Genomic DNA, 22,977 nt, shown 5'->3' with positions numbered 1-22,977 from the left:
ACAATGCCAATAACTCCGTTCAGGATTTTCTTTTTCCTTGTCCACTCTCTTCCTCTCTCCATCTCTGCGATAGAATAGAATGATAATGTTGCTCTGAGGGTGCTTCTCAGAGGATTAGCGCAGATTAGCATTAGCTGTTCCATTTGAACTGGATACGCTCACAGCAGCATTAGCATGTTGGCATACTAACCCGAGGTTATAGCCACAGTAAGAATTTGCAAAGAGGGATAAGGAAGCAATGCCAGACAGAAACGTTCTGTTTTCAAAAAGAGAGATTCACTTGCATGGATGTGTCATAATAACAGTTGTTTGAACTTTGTATTTCACATCATGTGTGTTTTTGCAGATACAAGTCTATTACTCCTCTTGTTCTGTTAGAAAATGGCAAGACGATATGATCGGTTGACAGAGCACTGCAAGGAACAATAACCATTTAAAAAAAAAAAAATATTCTGACAAATTCTGCTCTGACAAAAAAAAAGAAGCTTTTATTAATGAAATGTCACACAACCCAAACAAATAAATGAGTGCTGCCAAAAGCCAGAACAGAACAGACAGCCAAGTTTACAACTGAAAACCAATCCATCTAAACTAATCCTGCTGAATTCACTCACCAGGTAGGCCACAGATTAACATTTAAAATTCTAAAAAGCCACAATAGCGAGGCTCTGACTAATGGTGTAAAAATTATGCAAGCATTAAACGGTAGTAGAAAAAAGGGTAAAGTGTACAAACTGTGCTGTAAGACCCCACATCACAAATACATGTTTTATTTACTTTAAACACACCAACAGCCAATTTTGGCCTCACTCAAGTCTTGCTAATAAGTCTTGCTCGATCCTAACTACAAGAGAATTATGATTCGCCTCATCCGGTAGAGGCTTCTGACTTGTGGGTGCAGGGGAGTGATGGAGTGAGTAATTGAGCGCATTGTGAGACAAACACTAATGAGCGAGATAAAGGAGGAATCGAGTTAACTGTTCCCCATTTTCGACGATAAGAGAGGAGGAGAGACAGAGAGGAAGTGCAAAGGACCATTCTGCTTTCCAAAAGAATGCATCTGCTCTATGTCTGACTTGTCTACATGGTGTTGGGTTTTTTTCTACAATGCACAAGGCTCGCTCTACCCGACCACGGCAAAGTGAGAGAAAGGCAAATAGCTTTAAGATAGGCGGTGAAATTACCCGTAATCGGAGACCATTTAAAAACATAATAACTTCTTTGTTTCCTCAGCGGGAGGTTCAGGACTGGGGAATCTATTTGATTAGAAGTGCAGATGAGTTAGCTATAAAACTACTGAGCCAAACCCTGGCCAGATTCATGAGGTTTGTGTGTGCGTGTGCAAGAATTAAATCTTACTGCCAAAAAAGAAATACCTATTATTCTGGGAGAGGCAGGATTAATAAAGTCAGGTGTCGGTTCAACTGGGGAGGAGGTGAAAATGTTCCCACATAAAGCGGCAGAAACCAGCAACAGGCCAGTAAAATCTGTAAAATATACTTTAAAATCCAGGAGGAAGCGTGTCACAGCATATTTAACAAAGATGTGTTTGCAGTAGCAAATTGTCATCGTTCCACTGAGGAGGACAGTGGCAGTAAGCTTAGGGGTGTGTGTCACTTAGGATGGGGGGGGGAATAATGTTGCGAAGCATATAATGGATTTGCAATGTGGCAAACATAGACAGATGGTGAAGGGGGGGGTGTCTGTGTGTTATGCGTTTGCGTGCTTGGACACACATGCACACGCGCAGCACAGTGTGTGTGTGGTTGTGTGTGTGTGTATGTATGTGTGTGTGAAATCCCTAAGGCGCATTATGTATGCTGCCGCTCGCTCACCCAAGCCAAGGGTCTCGGTTCATTTGGTTTTTAACTGTTATAAATTGTCTCACTTGACTCCATCTTCCCTCCCTTAGACATCAGGCCCGGAGCAATCTTTACACAGGGAGCGGCTCCGCTCCAAACTTAGAACCAGTGAAGGATTTGGGAAAAGTCTGAAACATGGAAATGTAGAGGACACTGAGCCCGACGGAGGGGGAGCCGTCACAGTGGGACAGCAGGGCCACAACGAGAGAGAGACATCAAAAGGAGGGAAATAACAAAGACGATAATCCTGAGTGAATGTGTAAAGAACATATCAATTACATATACGTGAATAATTGTCTTAACTCAAACAAGGAAGTATAACATGCGTAATAAATCATACAAATTTGTTCCAGCCTTGTTTTTCTGTGTGTATCTATTAGCTCTTTACATATCCAAATGTTCTATGTGGACATAATGTGTGTATGTGTGTTTGTGTCTTCTTTATGGGAACAAAAATCAAGCCAACATAATGTAAATCATTGCATTTTAAGGACAAGGCATGTTTTAAGGGTAGGTTAAGATAAGGGTTAGGGTTAGGTAAGTAGCAACTATGGCTATGTCTGTTTGCTGTTTTTCTAAGAAATGGACGTTCCTTCATTTACAAGCACACAGGGATCAATGGAAGATTATGGGGTTTTCTTAATACCATCTTACATTTTCTTTTTAATATTTTATGACTGTTCATTATCTTTTACTACTCCTGTTAAATTGAATGCTTCATTCTTCTTCAGAGATTGAGAATATAAACATTCATTCTTTACTTTTTGACGTATGTCATTAAAGGATCTTTTAGAGGATAGATTTGATTGTGTTTTAGTCATCGTAACACATTTGCGAGAGTGTGTGTAAGTGTGAGAATGTGTGTGTGGGGGCCTGTTCACAGGTGTAAGGTTCACCGTGTGAAAACCTTTTCACTCAGATGTTATTTCAGACCTGTTTTTCTCAAAAGTAATCAGTTAATTACAGCCTTTAAATATAATGTGTGTTCTCCCTAGTTTCACTCACTTTCTCTCACACACACAAACAAACACCGATAGAAACCCAAGCACACACATTCTCACAGCCATCTGAAAAGATTGCACAATTCTCCTTTTGCTCCCATGCAAACGCCTATTGTTCTGTATGTTGCCTGAGAAACAACGACTGAAATAAAAAATGCTCAACATTACAGTTGTGATTCACTGTGAAAGGAAAAAAAGTTCAATTTGAGTTTCAGACAACATCTGAATACGTTTACAACACTAGATGTGATAAGAAATGGTCCTCATGCAAAAGAGTGTCTAATAGTGTTCAAACAACAAATAAGGATGTGGGGGGGGAAACCACTGATGATTAGACAAGGGACTGTAAAGTGACTTCTAGCAATAGTGTGAATACAAACACACGCAGGCACCCACACACACACACTGATACACACACACACACACAGAGAGAGAGAGAGAGAGTCAATTAACGCGAACATGTGTCTTCAGGGAATTATATTTCAATTAGCTTTAGATACTTCTAGGCTTCCTTTGAGACCACAAACTCTGAAACAAGTGCATAGCTGTGTTATTTGTGGATGCAGTAAATCCTGCATTTCAATTAGTATCATGCCATAATTCCATTTCGTTACATAAGTACAAGTAAAGCAATTTAACACTGAATCAGTGTTTTGTGTGATATTGAAAAGCTGTATCATTACACTGAAGCGTAAACACAGAGAGCGGCATGTGCCGATCCAGCAAACCGAGCTGCATTCTGAAGCCGATTTCAAACAAAATTATAGCAATGACAAATTATTAATTTCGACTGAATATCTATTAGAAATGCGTAATAGCCATCAAGAGGGAATGAACACTGGTATTAAAAAGGGATGTGAGTCATTTTGGGGGATTACTTCGTAGCATAGCAGCATTTGGAAACAGAAAGGATAGTGACTGTAGGAACACCTGAGGGACTTACTGGGGATATGGCTTTAATGGACCTTGAGAGACCCAGAGAAGAGAAGAGATAGAGTAGAGGAAGAGAAGAGGACGAGAAGAAAAGCGTGAAATCTGCGGACCTGAAAATAGCAGTTGCATCTTTCTGTCCCTTCACCATACTTCAGTCCCCCTACTTCAAGCCTTTTACAACACATTAGTGCAGCCTTCTTTCTAAACCTGCCTGTTTGGAACGGAATACAATGGGCATCCGTTGGTCTGTGGTGACGCATGTTGCAGCTTTATATATGAGCAAGTCCCCTGCAGTGATTGAGCCGAGGTAAGTACAGACTGACTGCAGGACCCTGAAGCCTCTCCCCCGCTGCTGCACAAGGAGCTGTTCACCTGATTGCTCCAAGTTTGTTGAGGCTCATCTCAGTACGCAGAACCCCCAGCATGACAACCAATTGTCGTTGCCGATGTCCTAAAAGTGCTGTAGTCGTGATCGGCAATGTCAATTACACTGATGACTCACCACTTCTGCTAGAGAGCACTGGTCGACTCTTTATTCTAAGTTTATTAATACAAAATGTATCACGTTTCCAAATCTCAAGTGTAAGACTGGTGAACGCCATAGTTCCTTGAGATATTCCACATGCAAAAACCAATTTCTGGAATATATTACACAGATTCACTGCTCTTCAACTCAACCTTAATGTGAATGAAATATGTCTGCAGACAATTAGACAGAGAAAGGTATCCTTCAATCTGAGTCATAAGAACAGCAGCAGTTGGGTAAAAACTAAAAAAGCTGTCATAACTTCTAAGCTCATCCAATTGTTTAGTCCATATTATCAGATCAAACACAGTCGGCAAAAACCAAAAGAATCTGTCTGCTGTTTTCTCGCTGCTCTGTCTGTACACTGCCAGGTTTGGTGTGTGCACAAGTCTGCGTGTGTGTTTGCGTGGGGGTGTGCATGTTTTCGGTGTACACACTCAATATGGCTCAGTGCGTAAGAATGGCTCTGTACACAATGCAGGCACTGCTTTGCTTTGGATGAATTCATTTCAGTCGAGAACAGACACTGAGTCCCCAAACAATATCGGCGTTGGGGCAGGGGAGCTGAGGGAGTAGTCAGAGTCACGGCTGTCCATATCTTTATCTCCGTCGAAAGAGAATGATTACTGTAACACGTGCTACCAAGTCTCCAGACTCGGGCCCTCGGGGACTTGTATGAAAAGGAGCTGTCAGATGAAAGGGCACATAACATGAAAAGAACATTATGTAGGCGAAGACTTGTTAAGAGAGGAGACGATACATGAACCTGTAGAGCCCACTTGTTCAATTCTGTGTGTGTGTGTGTTTCAGAGGGAGGGGGCAGGGGGACACAAAGAAATAATGTCATCATCGTCTGTGTCCTTTAATTTCTAATTTTCTTCAGTTTGGACCGTCTTTTACCTTTGTCTTGCCTGGAGTGAAAGATTACAGCCGGCCTCTGTGTGGAGAGTTTTAATCCAAATTGGAGATTGTGTTTCCATCTCTTTATTCTGGAGTGTCTTTGAGATTAGTGACACATGGCTTGTCGAAGACTGCAGCTTCAGATTAGCCACTCGCTAATCCTTTGGAATTCAATGCTAATACAGACATCACATAAGCATGCGCGCGTACACACACACACACACACACAGGCCGATGCACCCGCGCGCAATAATGCAATCAGTCCATGGCTTTTCCAATGTGCTGTATGTGCTGCTGCTTTATACGCATGGTATATCACTGTATATATAACCGTTTGAGTCTGAAGGGAGAAAAAGAAACCGAACATCCGGGATGTTTGCATTTCACGATCAACAGGAAACACTGACTGAGGTTGTAATCACAAAAATCACCAGGTTTCTTTAGAATGATGATGTATCGTATTGAATCAGTGACACTGTTTAAATGGACGCCAGCATTCTAAAATAACCTGACAAATTGATGAGTCTGAATAAGACTCTGCCATGCAACCAGTATTTTCTTACCTTAAACAGAATAAGGTTGTACTTAAATAAGGAACTTTTTGATGTTGGTCACATTATGTAGACATGTATACGTCCTAATCGCATTATAACGTCCTAGTGGAGTCTTCAGGGCTTTTTGCAACATGTACTTTCAGCGGTGACCAACTGCTTTACCAGCAACTTACACTCTCTCATCACACCAGTCTGACTAAATGCACATTAGTTCATGTTGCGACTTGTACACAGAAATAGCTGCATGTTAACATTGCAGAAAAGCCCCATCAGCTGATATGTAAGCTGAGGTTGCATACTTCTTGCACCTAGTGGGAGGTCTATTTAGAGTGCCAACCCTCTGCTGCTGCAGCTGAATCCACCTGTGGGCCTGTGATCTCACTGTTCTCCATGGGGGGGGGGGGCTGCATTTGATCTCTCCCTTCTCTCACTTTGGGCTGGATGCATGACGCGCCTTGCCGAAGAGTTGTGACAGACAGCCGGGATGACGAAAAAAAAACTAAAAACCTTTATCCTACATCGATTCAGGGAAAATGTTGATTTAGGGATTAGAAACATGGTTGGCATTTTTCTGTATTTTTAACCAGGGGGTTGTTAGCTCACAACATCACCTTCATATGTTTCTATTGGAAAACGCTTTTGGCTAAAATAATGAAAATTCAAATCAAGCTTCCATTCAAGCCTGACAACGTAACTGTGATTAAAACAACTGCCCACGATAGTGTAGCATTGTAATCACAAAGCTAATTACTAAAAGAGTATCCTGGTGGATCAATCATATCATTTTACAGGTGTTTGACAAATTTGTTATCTTACTTATGTCGTTACCTATGTATTAAAAATAATATTTACCTGGTAAAACCTTTGCCCTTCCATACCAAATATAACTGAACGGCCCAGTTAGGTGATGATGTCTGACCTGGCTGGCATGGCAGTGTCATTCTTTGTGCTCGCATCCTTTTCTGGAAGCTCAGAAAAGCCCAGAAGAGATTTTCACCAAGCTGGTTTGGGATCTGAGTTGTTGGCTCTCTGCACTCCACAGGACATTTGCATACAGCTCAAAACTTGTCGCCTCTCTGGATGGTGACTTACTCGGTGAGTTTTTGCCACCCATCAATCACACAGCCATCTGTTAATGGGGGTTAATTAAGCTTAATGAAGACTGTGGACGTCCTTCCTCTTCCTGCCTTGTTTTATCCCAAAGCATAAACACTCAATTCAACTTGTCATAGAGGCACTGAGCTGAGTGTGGCACCGATGCACTAGTTTATTCATATGATATGAATGTGCAATTAACCCATTAAGACAAATTACAATATGCACTGGAGTACATAAAACTTTCATTTAAAAAAAAAAAAACGTAATTTGTTTTACTTGTAATGATAAATGCAAATCCTTTCTGCATTATTTGCGAACGCTGATGATGCCATGTGTCTGTGAAAGGCTCATACCAGCTGATTCTGGATCAGTCAGCTGAGAAATTGATCAGACTCTCGCTTGAACAAGTGGATGTTTCACTCCTGTTCTGCTCAGCCATGAGAGCGTGTAAGCTCCGAATCTGACCACATTCAACTCCAGCCTCCTCCTCCTTTCTGTTTTAACTGTCTTTAACACCTGGCCTAACAAAAGACTGGCTTTGAAGTCCCTCGGGAGAGAGGCAATGAATCCAAAGTGGAGGTGTGTGTGTGTGTGTGTGTGCGTGCGTTTGACTCGCTGTGTGATTCACATTGAGCCAGTGCTGCTCCACTGAGGATTCTCAGCATTGAAGCCTCATGGCATCGGTAGAAGGTACAGGGCACCTCACATGTTCTGGCCATCAAAGCGTAGCCATGAAAAATGAATAGATCACAAACACAGAGAAGCGGGAGGGAAGAGTGCAAGTGAGCAAGAAAGAGAGAACATCTTGTTTCTCGGGTGTAATCAGTGGCTCTGCAAACACACACACACACACACACACACACAAGGCCGCTTGTTATCAGAAGATTTCCCACGCTGCTGTGCTACAAAGCTCCACACCAGGATGGGAGGATGAGGCGAGGGAGGAATGGACGGATGTACAGAGGGATGGAGGGTCAGCCTTCAGCAGCTTAGACTCACCGCGGGGATAAACACATCCCTCAGCGGGGGTTTGTATTTAGGCTAGCAAGATCAGAGTTCAGAACAGACAGACTAGCAGGCAGGCAGAGCGACAGGAAACAGACAGAGCAGTGGAGATAAACAGACGTACCAAACGGCAAACAACAACCAGTGTGCATATCACACATTTGAGTTGTGAGGACGGCACATTCCTCCTCCACAGCCTCTCCTCCCACATTACGCTTGCATCAACTCCTCTATTCTGGAACATCTCACTCTCTCCTCTGCCGCTCTCTCCCGCCGCCTCTCTCTCCCCTCACCTGCCGCTCAGCTACAAGCTCTTACGCAAGAGGAGCATTTGCATAACAGGCTGTTTTCTCTGGCTCCGGCATGGGCACATGAGACACGGCGGATAATATGTTGGTAAACAACAACCTCCATCACAGCACTGCGCGTTCACACTATACCACCCATCACCCATGCAGGGGCCGGTCGGGGACAGAGATGTGGATCTGGATCTCCGAGCCGACGTCGGGCCAGAGGGGCTGAAACAGCTGTCATTTACAGAGCGCCCCAACGGATGTGGCTTCAGCGAGGCGGACTTCATTCAGGTGGAGGCTGACCTGCCCGCTGTGTGGAAACCTATACAATAATAGGTCCTGCACCGAGAGATGACTGTTCAAATCAAGCAGCCTAGCATTATCCTCTTCAGGGTGAGGGAGAGGGTGGGAGAGGAGAGAGAGAGAGTGATGCGAGTGCGTGCGTGGCGGAGAGACACAGATGAAACGAGACGAGCACGCTGCTGTTCCCTTCGTCCTCACGTCGGTGTGCTGGGTCCAATTCTACATCGGCAACACAAACGGGGCTCAGTTTGCAGGCGCACAGGCAAACGTGCACACACACACACACACACACACACACACACGCTCATGAGTGGGCCAAACCCTTAGGAGAATACAGAGGAAAACAATGGCTAGAGTGTGAGCTGTCAGATACACCAGATATCCTAAGAAACCTCATTACACACCAATTCATTAAGTCAAGAACGGCCTTAATCATGTCTGGTTATTAAGGACGGAGGGCTCTCTCTCTCTCCACCCCCCCCCCCCCCCCCCCCCTCCGCCCTCTCTCGCTCTGTCATGTGCACACACATGCACTTCAAAGAGATACAACAACAAATGATCAAGGGAATCAAGCACAAATGGATCTTTCATTCGGGATTTCTCATTTACCCGTGTTGAAAACAGCAGTTAAAGTCAAGATGATGATAATTTTCTCTTTCATGCGTTTGTTATCCGGTGCCTTAAATACATCCGGGTGGGTTGGGGGGGGGGGGGGGGGTAATGTGGTCTTTTATACCACAGAACTGAAGTGTGACGAGTGTGGCCCCCGCTGTCAGACGGACAAGTTGTTTCAGAGTAAAACCATCACCCCGCCCGCCCGCCCGCCACTGTCAAACACAATGTGAGCTTCCAGAAACTCAGGATGTGCCCACTCTTTAATTTCACACATAAAGTGGTAAAAAAGAAAAGAACATGTATTTTTTGTCATTTCCATGGATGTGTCAAGACGTGGACGCTGTGTGGTGTTTGTGCATCGTTTAGTATAAAAACCTTGATATGAACTTAAGCGTTTAAAAAAATGTTAGTTACAAACTCAATATGTTCTATTCATAACCGTCAAATGATTGTAGCCTAAGAGTTCTCTTTCATATTGACCCATAGCCTTTGATCTGCTGAAGAAACAAAACGATGGAATATAATGTCAGTGCTTCAAGAAAGGTGTGTTCCACTTCATTTCTTTATATCACTGTTGTTTATTTGTTGTACGTCTATGAAAACACATGAGGAAGCTGAATTCAGAGTGACCTTGACCCCCAAAGTCACCTTTCTGGTTTACACCCGGTGCGCTGACACCATGTTTATGGTATAATCCTCACAGAGTGTGGGAATCAGAATATTATTCACATTGCCCACAAATCGGTTTCCATCTTGTAACCTGGGCTGTCGGCTGAGGCAGAGCAGTGGTAAATATTGGATATATGATGCTTAAACTGAGAAGAGGGCTGACTTTAGTGAGCTCAGCAGACAATAAACTTTGGAGAATTTGAATTTTGAGTCCTGTCATTCAGATGAGACGGACACACATGAATCCACAACTCATCTGATGAGAACAACAACAACAACAACAACCTTCTTTTACAACACGATGCGGGCTCACAACACACCGGACCTGTGCTGAATAAACAACAAACCCAGATAGAATAAAGAACATTCTTGAATACGAATCTGCGTGCGTGAGCGCTGCTAAAGTTACAGACACCAGCAGCAGCGAACTGTTCTGTGCGTGAAACGACTCTGACTCATTCAAGTGCTGCGAGTCCGCAACAAGCCGCGGAGCTGCGGGGCTCCGGGTGAAGGTGTGTCCGGGTCCCGGAGGGCGCGTTTTCTTTTGTGCTCATCGCTCACGCACAGCACCTGACAGCGGGGATGATGCGGGAGAGGGACGCACCACCGTGCACGGCCTCACGCAGGTCGTGTCCTGAAGGAGCCAACCCCCCCCCCCCACACACACACACACACACACACACACACACACACACACACAAACACACACACACACACACCCCACCTCCTTCCATCCCCTGAACATTTGCCACCGCGCACGTTTGCAGACGAACGCGCGTACGTACACAAGCAAAGGCACACGTGGGCACGAGGACAGACACCCTGTGTGTGCGTGTGTGTGCGAGAGAGAGAGGGGGAGAGTGAGTGTGTAAGTAAAAGAGAGAGAGAGAGAGAGAGAAAGAGAGAGAGAAAGAGAGAGAGAGAGAGAGAGAGGGCTCCGCATGTTTCTTCCAGGACCCTCCTGTGACCGCGCGTTCTGCCCCTTGCTCACCCTGCCCCTGCTGCTGGCCTGCACCATTGCGCGCGTATACACATACACAAATACACACACACACACACTTTACGCACATAGCATACACATTAACAGACACACGCCAACCGTCCCGGACTCACCTTTAAGAAGAATCCCGTAAACGGTGTAGAGGGTGAAAATCAAATGACTCTTGAGATTCATCCTGCCTCCTGCTCCGCGCCTCGCTCCTGCTCCGTTCGGCACTAAGCTCTCCTCCGCACCGTCTCTCCGCGCTGGAGCTCGGTAGTGGGCTATCCAGGTGGAGTTGAGGATGGGTCGGGCGGCGGGTCTCTCTCTCTCTCTCTCTCTGCGTGTCCCTGGGTGGAGGAGGGTTTCACACACACGAGCGACTTCACGACCCCGGGGGGACTGGTGTCGCCTCTTGGAAACGGATCGGCTCCTCTGGGTCCTGGCGCACCGGCGGAGAGGTGCTGACTTCCTGGGGGCTGAGTTGACGGGACTGTGAACTACGAGAGTCGGGCTCGCGCGCTGAGGAGAGTCGTGGTCCTGCGGGGACAGATGCTGCCTGACGCTGCTGAACCTGCTGCGCTCCTGCTCTGCTGTGGCGCACACTTCCACAGCGCAGGCAACACGAGTGTTTGAGTCCCGCCCACCACAGCGGTGATGGACGCCGGGCGCGGACCAATCAGATCCAAGGCTGAGCTGGGAGGGGGGGGGGGTGAGGGTGGAGGGGTGCGTTCATGGGGGGGGGGGGGGGGGGGGGACCATGTGAAATACACTGTAAAACTGTTCATTTAAATTTTAATGAAGTGGTTTTTAGACTTTGTTTACATGTCCGGAAAAGCTTTCCCATGTGTTGACTGGAAATGTCCTTAATTAGTTAAGTGGTTTGGGGAAGATTGGATTACTCTGTAACTCCTGTTTACATAGTAAAGTTAAGTCAATGCATATCACATGTAGATAAGTCTCTATACGTGGATGCCATCATGTAAATAACAAACACAAAAATGTGTAAAAACAACATTGGAGGGAGAAACATTATTTACCAGGGCTGCATATTTAATAACAGCATCATTACATCTCCTTAAAAAACTTTAAAAATGTCCTACTAGATTAATAGAGTATCTCTCTCTCTCTTTGCTCTCTCTCGCTCTCTTTTTCTCTCCCGTCTTTTCAACCCACTACTCCTTTCTCCCTCATTTCTCTCCGCTCACTCCAACCAGTCGATGCGATGCTGAATCTGATTCTAGAGTGTTCTTCCTTTTAAAGGGAAGGTTTTATTCTAATGTGAATGTCGTGATTTGGCAGTGAACAAATAGGACTGAATTGAATTGAAAATACCGGTCCTTAAAACTCAATGCAACATAGCTAATGGCAGAGATTAGATAATAAAATGTAAATTTTTCCCAGCAACACAAGGTGCAGAAAAGATGTGGGAGGGCTCATGTGGACACCTGCTGTCACTTCATTGAGTCAGCCACTGACTGGGAAATGCTTCAGCTACTTGAGTGTGATTCTGGAATTCAGTGTTTTTGAGGCTTTGCTTCTAGGATGCTGTATTGACTCGAACCGTCTTATTGTCCGCCAGGATCAGCGTCCAACCCTAGAAACAACCTAATCTTTTTATTTACAGTGCACATGTAAAATGGGCTCAGAATTCGACACAGAGGAACAGCCATGCCTACATGCTTCTGAGTGTGAACTGTCCCTCCACATGAACTTGGCAAGTTTTATGTGTCGTAACTTTGCTGCTCCAATGATCATGGTCAAAAGAGCTTTGAAGAATTGATGTTGACAACTGCCTATGAGCTTTGAAGATTGTCTTGGAGAGGACAATCACAGGGGGTGGAGAGGTGCGGTGGGACGTGATGGGACAACGAGTCGTGTAGGTGTAGGGGACAGGGGTTGGAAGATGTCCATGGCCCTTTTGGAAAAAGTTGTTAAGACTAAAGTAGAGTGAGAGAAGGGACCACAATACAAGGCGCTGATGAGACAGCAGTGTGGGCAGAAAGGTGGCCAGGCCACTGCTGAGGTATGTGTTGTTTGCCTCGGGTATATCCAGACGTCTGTTCTGTCTGCAGCAGCCACGTGTGTTCACATACTGAGACCCAGGCAGAGCTCAGGAACACAAAAAGACAACACTGCTTTTTGAACACTTGCCAAAAATAGCGTCTGCAGCAACAAACACAGGAATGAACGAGGATTGTTTATCACAGAAATCTATTTGAACAGCCACAAACTGCATTGTAATGCTACATGAACGATTATGAAGAACAAGTCAAGTCTGACGCAACAGCAGACAACACTCTGCATATCACCACTGATTTTATGGATGAATCATGAAGAAGAAGAACAATGTCTTCTCAGTCTGGCAACTATGGCAACATCCATGTATGTGTTTTGTTTAAAACACAATTACTCTGCAATGGTTTAATTTAGCGTCCCCACCACTACTAAATTGAGAGGTGTGAAAATGCTCCTGGCCCTGTTTGAAACTCCAGGTCCATGTTTTAGTCTGGACGGTCAGACACAGAGATGTGACTCCTATCACATGACCGTCCTCCAGAACACAACATGGATAATCAATTACAAGCATCGCTGACCCTGTTGCATTTTCTTACAGTTGTTGTGAAGTTAAATTCAGTATTTTTCCATGACACAACTGCTTACATGCATAGGAGACAAGCTGTCGTTTTTATATCTGTTATAATTCCTAAACTATCCTAACTACCGAAAAAAAAGCAAAAACAAAAATGTAGCAGTATGGATGTAGCCTAAAGCTGCCATCTTCTCCATATTTGTTCAGGTCATTTAAGGACTATCATATCAGAATGCACAGACAAAACTCTGATCTAGAATATGTTTATTTTTATTCAGAATTACTAATAACCTGCATTAACTCTCAGCCTGTGGCTCTTTAAGTTCTGCAAGCTGGTACTTTCAGAAACACACATTTCTCATATCCTGTTTTTTTGCTCTTCATATAGACACGAAGACATCTTGTAAACACAAATACTTGTACATCTTACTATTAACTTTCAGAAAGGTTCAACTATGCTGCCATTATTTATGAAAAGAGATACGTCAATTTCAAAGAATGTAGCCGTCCCTGCACACATACATGATTGTCAATACATCAACTAGAAAGCAGCGCAAAGTCGAGAGTTTCTGACGGCATCATTCATGTCAGCAGTGGAGGAGGTTGTGAAAATGTTCTTCTTGTGTTAGAGTGATGCCACCTCACAATGTTTCTCCTGAAAGAATTCCATCATTGCTGTGTGTGTCCTCGTGTCCTAAGATTGTCTCTGTTGATCTATTGACTACACCCCCCCCCACACACACACACACACACACACACACACGATTTTGGTTGGTACTGCTCTGTATTGTTTATTTCGTCAATATCCGTAAGCTGTTAGTGGAACGATTAATGCAAGGTAAGGACAACAGGAGCCATTTGTTACTTTATAGATTTCTAGAATGTAGCATTTGTTTTTATTGATGCATTGATCATTTTGTACTCTGAATTTTGCGGAAGTCTATAGATAAAGCTTGTAAATATTTTAATTATGTTTATGAGGACACTTATTGACTTACACATCCCCTCGCCCCTTAAACTAACCTTCACCATCACAACAAAATGTCTAACCCTTAACCTACACCTATATCGAATCCTAACCCAAAAACCAAGTCTTAACCCTCAAATAGACTTTTGAAGTTGTGAGGTCCCAACATGTCCTAACTCTGTAAAAGAGTCTAGCCGGTCCTCACAAAGATAAAAGAACAAGTTCACTGAGTTGTTCTTTGTTTTGAGTAGAAGGTTTGAAATCTGTTTGTGGAAGACATTCTATAAATAAACTTGACTTGACTTGGCCTGCTGATCCCATTTTGGCTCACTCCACCTTAAACAGGAGGGGGTACTAGGCTGTACACCTTGTAATGGCTCATTTCACACTCTCACAAAGCGGTGAGTGCCGCCACTGGAGTCATTTTAAGGAGCCATGGGGTCTTCTTTAAAAAGTGTTTGGCTCCAAGAGAGAGGCCGGTCAGTGCACTGATAGAAACAGCACATTCAAATTTCCGCCTCACCTGGGATTGTCCGAGTGCTCCAGATGGAGGACAGACCAGTCTCTGTCTCCTCCTCCCTCACAAACACACACACACACACACACACGCACGTACATATACACACACACACAAATGTTGCCACTAATGCACACCCTCCTCTCAGAGTCTCAAGTAACCACCACCTGCTCCTGGCTGAGGCCATTGTTCACTGGTCCATCTAATGTAGGCTGACACATGTTGCCAAGCTGAGGACCAAGCACTTTGGCTCAGATTGAACGAGGAGGGGCACAACAACAATCAGCTCACCTTTCATTTTGAAAATGTATCTCTCTCCCTCTTTCGCTGTGTGTTTGTGTGTTTGTGTGTGTTTGTTTGTGTGTGTGTTGTTATTACTAATGTTGTTATGACCTACATCTGAAGACATCATCATTTTGACATGTCTTCTTTATGGGCACAAAAGGAAGTCTCAATTAGGTCAATCGATACATTTTAAGGTGAACACATGCTTTGAGGATCAAGGTCAGGTTTAGGTTAAGGTTAGGATTTGTCAAGAAATAACTGTGGTTGAGGTTGGTCTCCAGAAAACCAAAGTAAGTTAATGTAATGAGGTCATGGAGACACAACAATGTGTGTGTCTGTGGGTTAAATTGAATAACTATTCTATGCAATTCGAGTCATTGAAATCACAAATGTGAAATGGATTTAAAAAAAGCTATCATTATTTGTCTTTATCTAGGGATTTAATTGGAAAACACAGACAAAGAACTACATTTTAACCACAGAAACTTTTGAGAAGATCACACGTTAAATCTCCTTCACACTTTCCCTGGACTCATGACATCTGTTAATAACGTATAGGAGTTTGTGCTGTGACATCTGGAGGCGCGTGGGTGTTGTTGCCAATCATTTGGAGGTTGGTGCTGCTTCCCTTTCCTGCAGCACTCTCCTGCCGTCTCCTTTTTGCTGCCGCCTGCTTTTGACTGTGCGCTTGAAGCGAAAAAGCATCACCTTGTGGAGGAGTTAACAGTGATCTGGAACAGCTTATAAGCATGAAATGACAAACCCATCTCAACATCACCGCTGTTTACTGCCGGAGCTCATCATGTTATGTGTGATAGCATTTGCTTTTAGCTAAGTTTACCCAGGTATGTGCAGTTTAGCAGAGAATGCCTGTCAACACACATATTGCACAGCTCCTGTCAAAATGTGAAAATGACACACACGCCGCGCTGACAGGCACAGGAAAAACGGCACATTGATGAGTTGTGCACCCGAGCAGATGGCAAACTGTGAGGAAGTAAATGGTGTGTAGTACGCTAACGCAACACCGCAGTAACTGAAAAAAGGCTTCACGGCCCAGTGGCTGCTGTCCAGGATGAATGTATAACTCCAGCATGACACAGGTGGCTTCTCTTGCAGACACCTGAGCGGTTTCCCTCCAACTGTGTGTGCAGTATAAATGACCTTTCCCTCAGATGTCGGCGAACGCGGCGCGCCGCTGACACCAGAGGCATCGCAGGCTGCCGCTTTGGAAAAGAGAGGGGAGACTTTCCGTCAAGTACGGCCGAAGCTCGGCAGCCGTGTTGGGATCAGAGTGGCACACCAATTGTTTCTGAATCACTCACTCGGAAAGTGTTCCTGCACCAAACTCTGAATACAAAGAGGATGGGGACTGCCCTTTTTGTTAATGACCATGGCAGCGTTCCACGTCCATTCAGCGGCGTCAACAGCTGTGCAGATGCATCGTCTGGACGGTGTTCACCCCCCGCAGTCGGACTGCAGTCATGTGTTGGATTTAACTTGTAGAGTTAATGTTTTTTTATTTTCTGGGTAACACTGTTTGATTTGACAGGATATAAAGAACATGTTTTTAGTTGCCTGGTAACAAAGGTCAAGTTCATATCCGGGCGAATTCAGAAACAAAACCTTTGGAGCTGTTGGCTTCACGGCTGCTGACTTTTAAAGACCACACCGATGCTTCTGTTTGTTTTAGCCCATTAACGAGGATTGGTAATACATCACCTTTTGCCTAAGTTTGAAATTCACTTTGTGCAGTTTTAAGTAAGAGACACCTTATTGTAATATATATGTGTTTTTTTTATGTTTAAAACCTCACTCAATCACACACACTGTACATTCAGTACACCATACTGTCCCAACACACATGCTCCTCCTCTCTTTTCATATTCTCTTCGGCTGCTCGCAGACGTGCACTGAACTCCAGGTTATCTCCTGGAATCCTCTGGAAGGCCTGTATCTGAGCATTAGGTTTTCCTGTCAGCCCCCTAGTAATGTCTGAATGAGCCAATGTGTGAACACAGCAGGAGGCTCTACAGAGGGTTCCAATATGTGGCAGATGCAAAAATGTAGACGAACAAAACCCCAAAAGGATACAAATATCTTAGGATGACAGAGAGGTGCCATACGTGTAGAGGACGCCGACGAAGATGTCCACTTGGAAAGATGAGATTTGAGAGCTTTTGATAAAATGGTCCGACGCAGGTGTCAATGTTGTGCGCTCAAAAAACATGTGATCTCCGCAGCTGAATCTCCGTCCTGCCTCCTTCATGCTACACCACCCACCGCCTGAACGCTCCGGACACTCTTATGATGAACGTGTCAGACCGGAAAATTCTCCCGCCTTGTTCGTCATAAGAGAAAGAGGAACTCCTGACAAATTACAGAAGCCAATGTGCAGCAATTTCCCGAGTTCATGTCTAAAAATGGCTCTATACACGAGCATCAGACATGAACTGCTATTCTACACTAACACACACAACTGTAGTCATACTCCTGCAGTAATACTCTAGAGTGCGTAAATGAGAATAGAGAAGAGAATAATAGACAATATTATACAAAGTGACAGTTTTGACAGTTATTGACTGTTATTGATGTAATATGGATCTAACTTTACTGTTTAATTATAATGTATTTGCTCGACAAACTTAAACATTATGGTGAGAGACAGATTTGTTCTTTTATGGCACATTAGAGTTCTTCTAGAGCTAAGCTGTTTGAACCCATGTACACGTTCACGGCATGACAATAATTCCTTTATATAATGTTGCTGCCCTTGACTTTTATTAAATGATATTGTTTTTGTATTCTTGTTCTTTTTTTCAGTCTTGGTGGCTTATTTTAAACATGCCTTATGAGAATTGAAGCTGATCTTCCTGTTGAAACAATCGTCCTTTAATTCAACATTAGTCCTTTTAAACACAACTCTCCTCTCCCACATACATTTTTAGGATCTGTCACATGCTATTGCCTTTTTTCTCATATTCACCACTATTGTCCTTTGTACACAGTGCACCCCTCATTTATTCTCCATTATAACCAAAATCATTTTTCTTCATGCTCACCACAAGTTTGTCTGCTTTTCAAAGGAGGGAAACCCAACAGAGGCTGGTGTGAATTTCAGAATAATGTTCTCACTTGCTCATTTTCTCGTCAGATACAAAAAAAAAAAAAAAGTTTGAGAGATAAAAAATGTATCTATGTGTGTGAGGTCTACGGATTACTCGGGTTGTGGGACCCTAAATCAATATACAGTCAAATTATGAGGACACAAAGTTAAGTACCCATTATGTAAATATTAAATTGTAAGTTGAGGATGTGTTCTAAGGTGCAAAATCCTCCAGATCATTTCCAAGTCTGTTTCAGAATGTCAACGGTCCATTTTGATTTGCCACCGGCTCTGAGACTGGCATATTAATGAGAAGAAAACTCATTTCTGTGATCCAATTAATCCCGAACAGCTCAAACAACTCTCTGGAACGCCCTTGACAGACGTAAAAAATGCAGCAAATCGAACCTGTTCTCAAAACTTTAATGATGGACGAAAGAGTGGGTAAACTTGATTGAACACATACCTATGGTAACTATGGTTAAGGTTAGGATGCATCTCCAGGAAATCAATTTGTGTGTGTATGTGTGCGTGTGTGTGTGTGTGTGCATGTGTGTGTGTGGATGGGTTTCAATTTGAGTCATAAATTCAAGCCTCAAAAGGTCAGAATCCTCTCCCTGTATGTTTTGTTACTTGTGAAATGTCACATTATGTGTTGCTGCTAGTTCGGCTTCGCTTGTGTGACACAGTAATTTCAGAGACAACAACACCTGAACCAGCACCTGTCTCCCCTTTCTCCCTCGAAATCTGCATTATCGGCCTGGATTTAAGACTTTGAGGATTGTGTTGACAAAGTTATGGGCAAAAACAGACAACAATGCACCCTCTTCCATCTTATTGTTACAGAACATCTTAAATGAGACCTTTTGCAACATCCTTGTTCATTTTCTGCGAGCAAAGCAAGAGCATGTTACATACAATCACACATAATGAGAACTGAAGGGTGAAGCCTGACATCTGTAGACTACACTGGACTGTGGTCTCGCCTGCATAGTTGTGTTTGTCTCTGTCTCTGTCTCTCTCTCTTGTTGTTATTTTCCAGCCTGCCCGTGTGTCTGTCTGTGTGTCTGGACACGACACAACATCTGATTTGGTCAGATCCAGCAATGGTCTGCAGGGAAGTGAATACGCCAACTGTTTCCTGGCAGTCGGGGACAAATTATTAGACCGTCCATTTAAGTTACATCCCCATGTTTGATTACAATATTCAGCTGAGCATTGCCAGGAATGCCAAATCAGTGGGAGTGAAGCTTGGATCAAGAGCTAAGAGAGGCTCTTTCCAGCCACACTCTGCGATGATGGAAGAAAAAAAACTGATCAGGCGATGTGATCAGAGGACAAAGAGGAAATTCTGAATGTAATACGAACATAGCTGCATAAACATGATGATACATGTTTATATTTAGGATTCACAAGCAAGTACAATATTGAATATTTGGAAATTAAAATAAGATATAGTCTTGCATGAAATTACAGATTATGGATTTTTAATGACATCAGTTTAACAGTATGTTTACAATAGACTTCAACAGTGTGATTCTGTCACATTCTGTCAACTTCATTCGTTCTGTGATTGGAGTTTTATCGTAATATTTTAACCATCCGAGGTAGACTCACAAGAAGCTACAAGGGTATTAAACAATGTTATGTGCTCCTGTAGAACTGCATTTTAAGAAAAACACGTTTTTTTTCGCAACGTCAAGAGGAAGTACTACACTACCCACAATCCACAGGTGTGACAGCGACATCTGTGATTGGTTCGACTCACTCTTAACGCAACCGCAAAATCATGTCGGCTATGATTGGATGTTTCAGCGTTACTTTGTTTGCCAGGATTTTGCTTTCTAACATGCAGGGTCAAGGAAAATACTCTTAATGGGTGAAAATCAAGAAGCACAGAGAATCACGTGAAACTGATAATTTGCAAAGGTTTATGTGACGCATAGTTTCACACCTTTGACATTTTTCCATTTTCCCATATCCTTTTGCTCGGAATCAAATGCTTTATGGTCACGATTCACCTCATGGCTGGTCGGCCATGTTCCAGGCTTCAAATGATTTTTTTTGTAAGAATTTACTGAAACATCAATGGAGAGAATGAATTGGAAATTTACTTCCAGAACCAGAGCAGATTTAAAAGTAAACGGTCCCGCTAACGCTCTAATTTGACATACTACGCTAAAACTGTTGGGTTCATAAGTGGATTATTATTACTAACTCTTGGATTACTGTGTTTTTACATTGGAGTCCTCCCCCCCCCACACACACACACAGTAATATGTCATATGTGCCATCATTGGTCATTTATGTGTTATATGAGTGTGACAGTCCACAGCTGAGGTATCCAGTCGGGCCAGAGACCTATCACTCATGCAGAACCATACAAATGCCACATGCGCGCAAACACGAACATGTGTACTCCAGACACTTGAAAACACACTGAGCCCATGTGTAGACCGAAGCCCAACAGAGCAGAACTTGCACAGATTTTGGGATGATTCCCTGGAGAGGTGGGCCCTCTGCAAACACACGCACACGCACACACACACACACACACACTCACTGTCTCTCTCACTCACCAGCTCTAGCCTCTAGGTAAGGGAAGGCTCACGAAATTGAGTTCACGGTGGTCGCTTAGCAATGTTGAGCAGAGGGTGTGCTATCAGGCCAAATTGTTCCGGTTCCTCTTGGCTCCCCTCAATTCCGTTTGACTGTTCAGGGGTGGAACGATGGCACAGTGATCTGGCGGCACTGACATTTAGAAACGAGGAAGGGGGAAATAAAAGGGCCGAAAGTGAGTATTATCAGCTCCTCACGTTGGAGAGGCTGGAAAGTGGACAAAAGAAAAACACAGTAAATCTTTTCTGGTAAAAGAAAAGGAATGGGAATTAGTTTAATTTAAGTGCACATGTTCCTCATCTTTGTCCAGGACACATTTTACTTCAGTGAAACAGCACTTCTCTTAGCAAAGTAACATTTACAGTAAAAGAAAAAGAAAAAAGTGAAGAGTTCACAAAAACAACCAAATATCAAATGTTAGGATTTGCCCTCAGTCTACAACTTAGAAGTGAAACCTGGAAACCAAGCGTGGCCACATGGACGCAGCGTCGCATACAAATGCTCACCCTACTGAAAAGCCCAGGGGCGCATGTGGCTAATTAGCAGATACCATTTTCCAAACCTCACTCTCAGCACATTTCTACCATTTCCTTATGTTAATTCATTTGAACTCAGAGGTAAATGTAGGAATATGGGTAATTTGGCAGCTCCTCTGGTCCTACTTCATCTCATTGTAAAGGACACAAATCCCAGGTACAGTCCAATTTTTCTTCAGCTTGTGGGAACAGAGGTGGGCGTACAAACTGCTAAATTCTTTCCTAAATGTACAATCTTGTCTAAATTACCTCTCACTCCCTAATGTCATACAGTCTGCCGAGAGGCGATATAACATGAAAAGCAATTCAATTTGTAGCTTTTACCAGTACACAGATGTGAGCCGAAGTGCATGTGTGTTTTTTATCGCTGCTAGGGGCTGCTGCCAAACATGGCTCCTATACTGATCCAGATGTTTTGCTCCACTTGTACCTGTTTGCCTGCGAGGAGACTGCCCTTGATCGTGTATTCACATCTTCAAACGTCATTGCCAGGTTAACAGTTTTATGCATTCGGTTGCTGGTGCAATATTGTGTGTCTCTTTACATTGAAATGTTATTTTGATTACTTTGCCTCGCTCTTTATCTCCTTCACAAATTCCCTCCCAAGACACTGACGTGATTTGTCCTCAACAAATATTGCCACAGCCACAAGTGTTGATAAGACTGTGTTTAAAAAATGTGTTTCTCTCTTTAGTCTCTTTCACTTTGCTCTGTATGCAGCATTTGTCAATATGACAAACACAGCTAAGCAACAATGTTGGGAAGACAACCAATTTGATGTGTGCTTGGAGATTACATACCTAAAAACAGAAGAGAAAAACCTGTCCGTTAATGCAGATTCACTTAATTTAACAGGTCCTTCCTTTGGTCATTCCTAACCAATTTCATTGTTCAGCAGTTTAACACTCAGAGATACAAATGCACAATGTAGTTAAAGGTAGGCTCGGTGCTGTTTTAGCCTGAACAGCATGACACCGCTGGCCTGTGAGTCGCGCTCATCCAGAGTGCTGCGTTTCATCCCCCACCTCACCATAATGCAGCAGCAGCCATGGAGCTTCCAAGTAGCAGTGAAACGCATCTGTTGCAGAGGGAAACAGAAGCGGCACTGACATCCCCTGAGGAGCTTGCTGAGGTTTTGTAGAAATAATTATCTGTCATTCGTCAGTCAGCCAATGCGTGTGTTAATGCATTGATGATTAAAGGAAACCAATAGAAATACCAAGTCCCCTTATCTGCAGCTGATGACAAACCGTCTCACATGAGTAAGATAGTCATCTGTCCAAAGGAAAAACGTTTTTTTAAAAGAGGAGAATTTTTATAAACGTGAGATTAAAAGCAGACAAGATGTAAATCAACACAATCAAATGCACCCTCTCATGTTTTATAAAGTCAGAAAGCATTTGACATGAACGTGGTGCAGCTGGGGTGATGGCATGGCCCCGGGAAGGTGACAACTGGCATCCGACTTTAAATAACCTGGTGTGATTTCAAACCTGGAGTCATGAGGCAGAGCAAGAAATAAAAAGAATTCTGGTTCTGATTCTGATTCTGAATATATACAACAATATCCCCACACTGCAGCTGACAAAGCATTTTACCGTGATATAATGTATCTG

The 22,977-nt window shown here is 43.5% G+C and overlaps 1 protein-coding gene across 3 annotated transcripts in view; it reads right to left on the bottom strand.

Annotated features, from left to right (window-relative positions):
• Nucleotides 1–11,336, bottom strand: part of cadm2a (cell adhesion molecule 2a) — a 189,634-nt gene extending 178,298 nt beyond the window's left edge. For all 3 annotated transcript variants that reach the window (XM_062406362.1, XM_062406364.1, XM_062406363.1), the window contains exon 1: nt 10,873–11,336. In XM_062406362.1, the coding sequence (XP_062262346.1) occupies nt 10,873–10,933 (61 nt within the window). In that variant the 5' untranslated portion in view covers nt 10,934–11,336. The remainder of the gene's footprint in view (nt 1–10,872) is intronic.
• Nucleotides 11,337–22,977: the final 11,641 nt, after the last annotated feature.

The sequence above is a fragment of the Platichthys flesus genome, chromosome 15 (genome assembly GCF_949316205.1).
Source record: "Platichthys flesus chromosome 15, fPlaFle2.1, whole genome shotgun sequence".
NCBI classification, from domain to species: domain Eukaryota; kingdom Metazoa; phylum Chordata; class Actinopteri; order Pleuronectiformes; family Pleuronectidae; genus Platichthys; species Platichthys flesus.
This window is presented reverse-complemented; position numbering and strand designations above follow the sequence as displayed.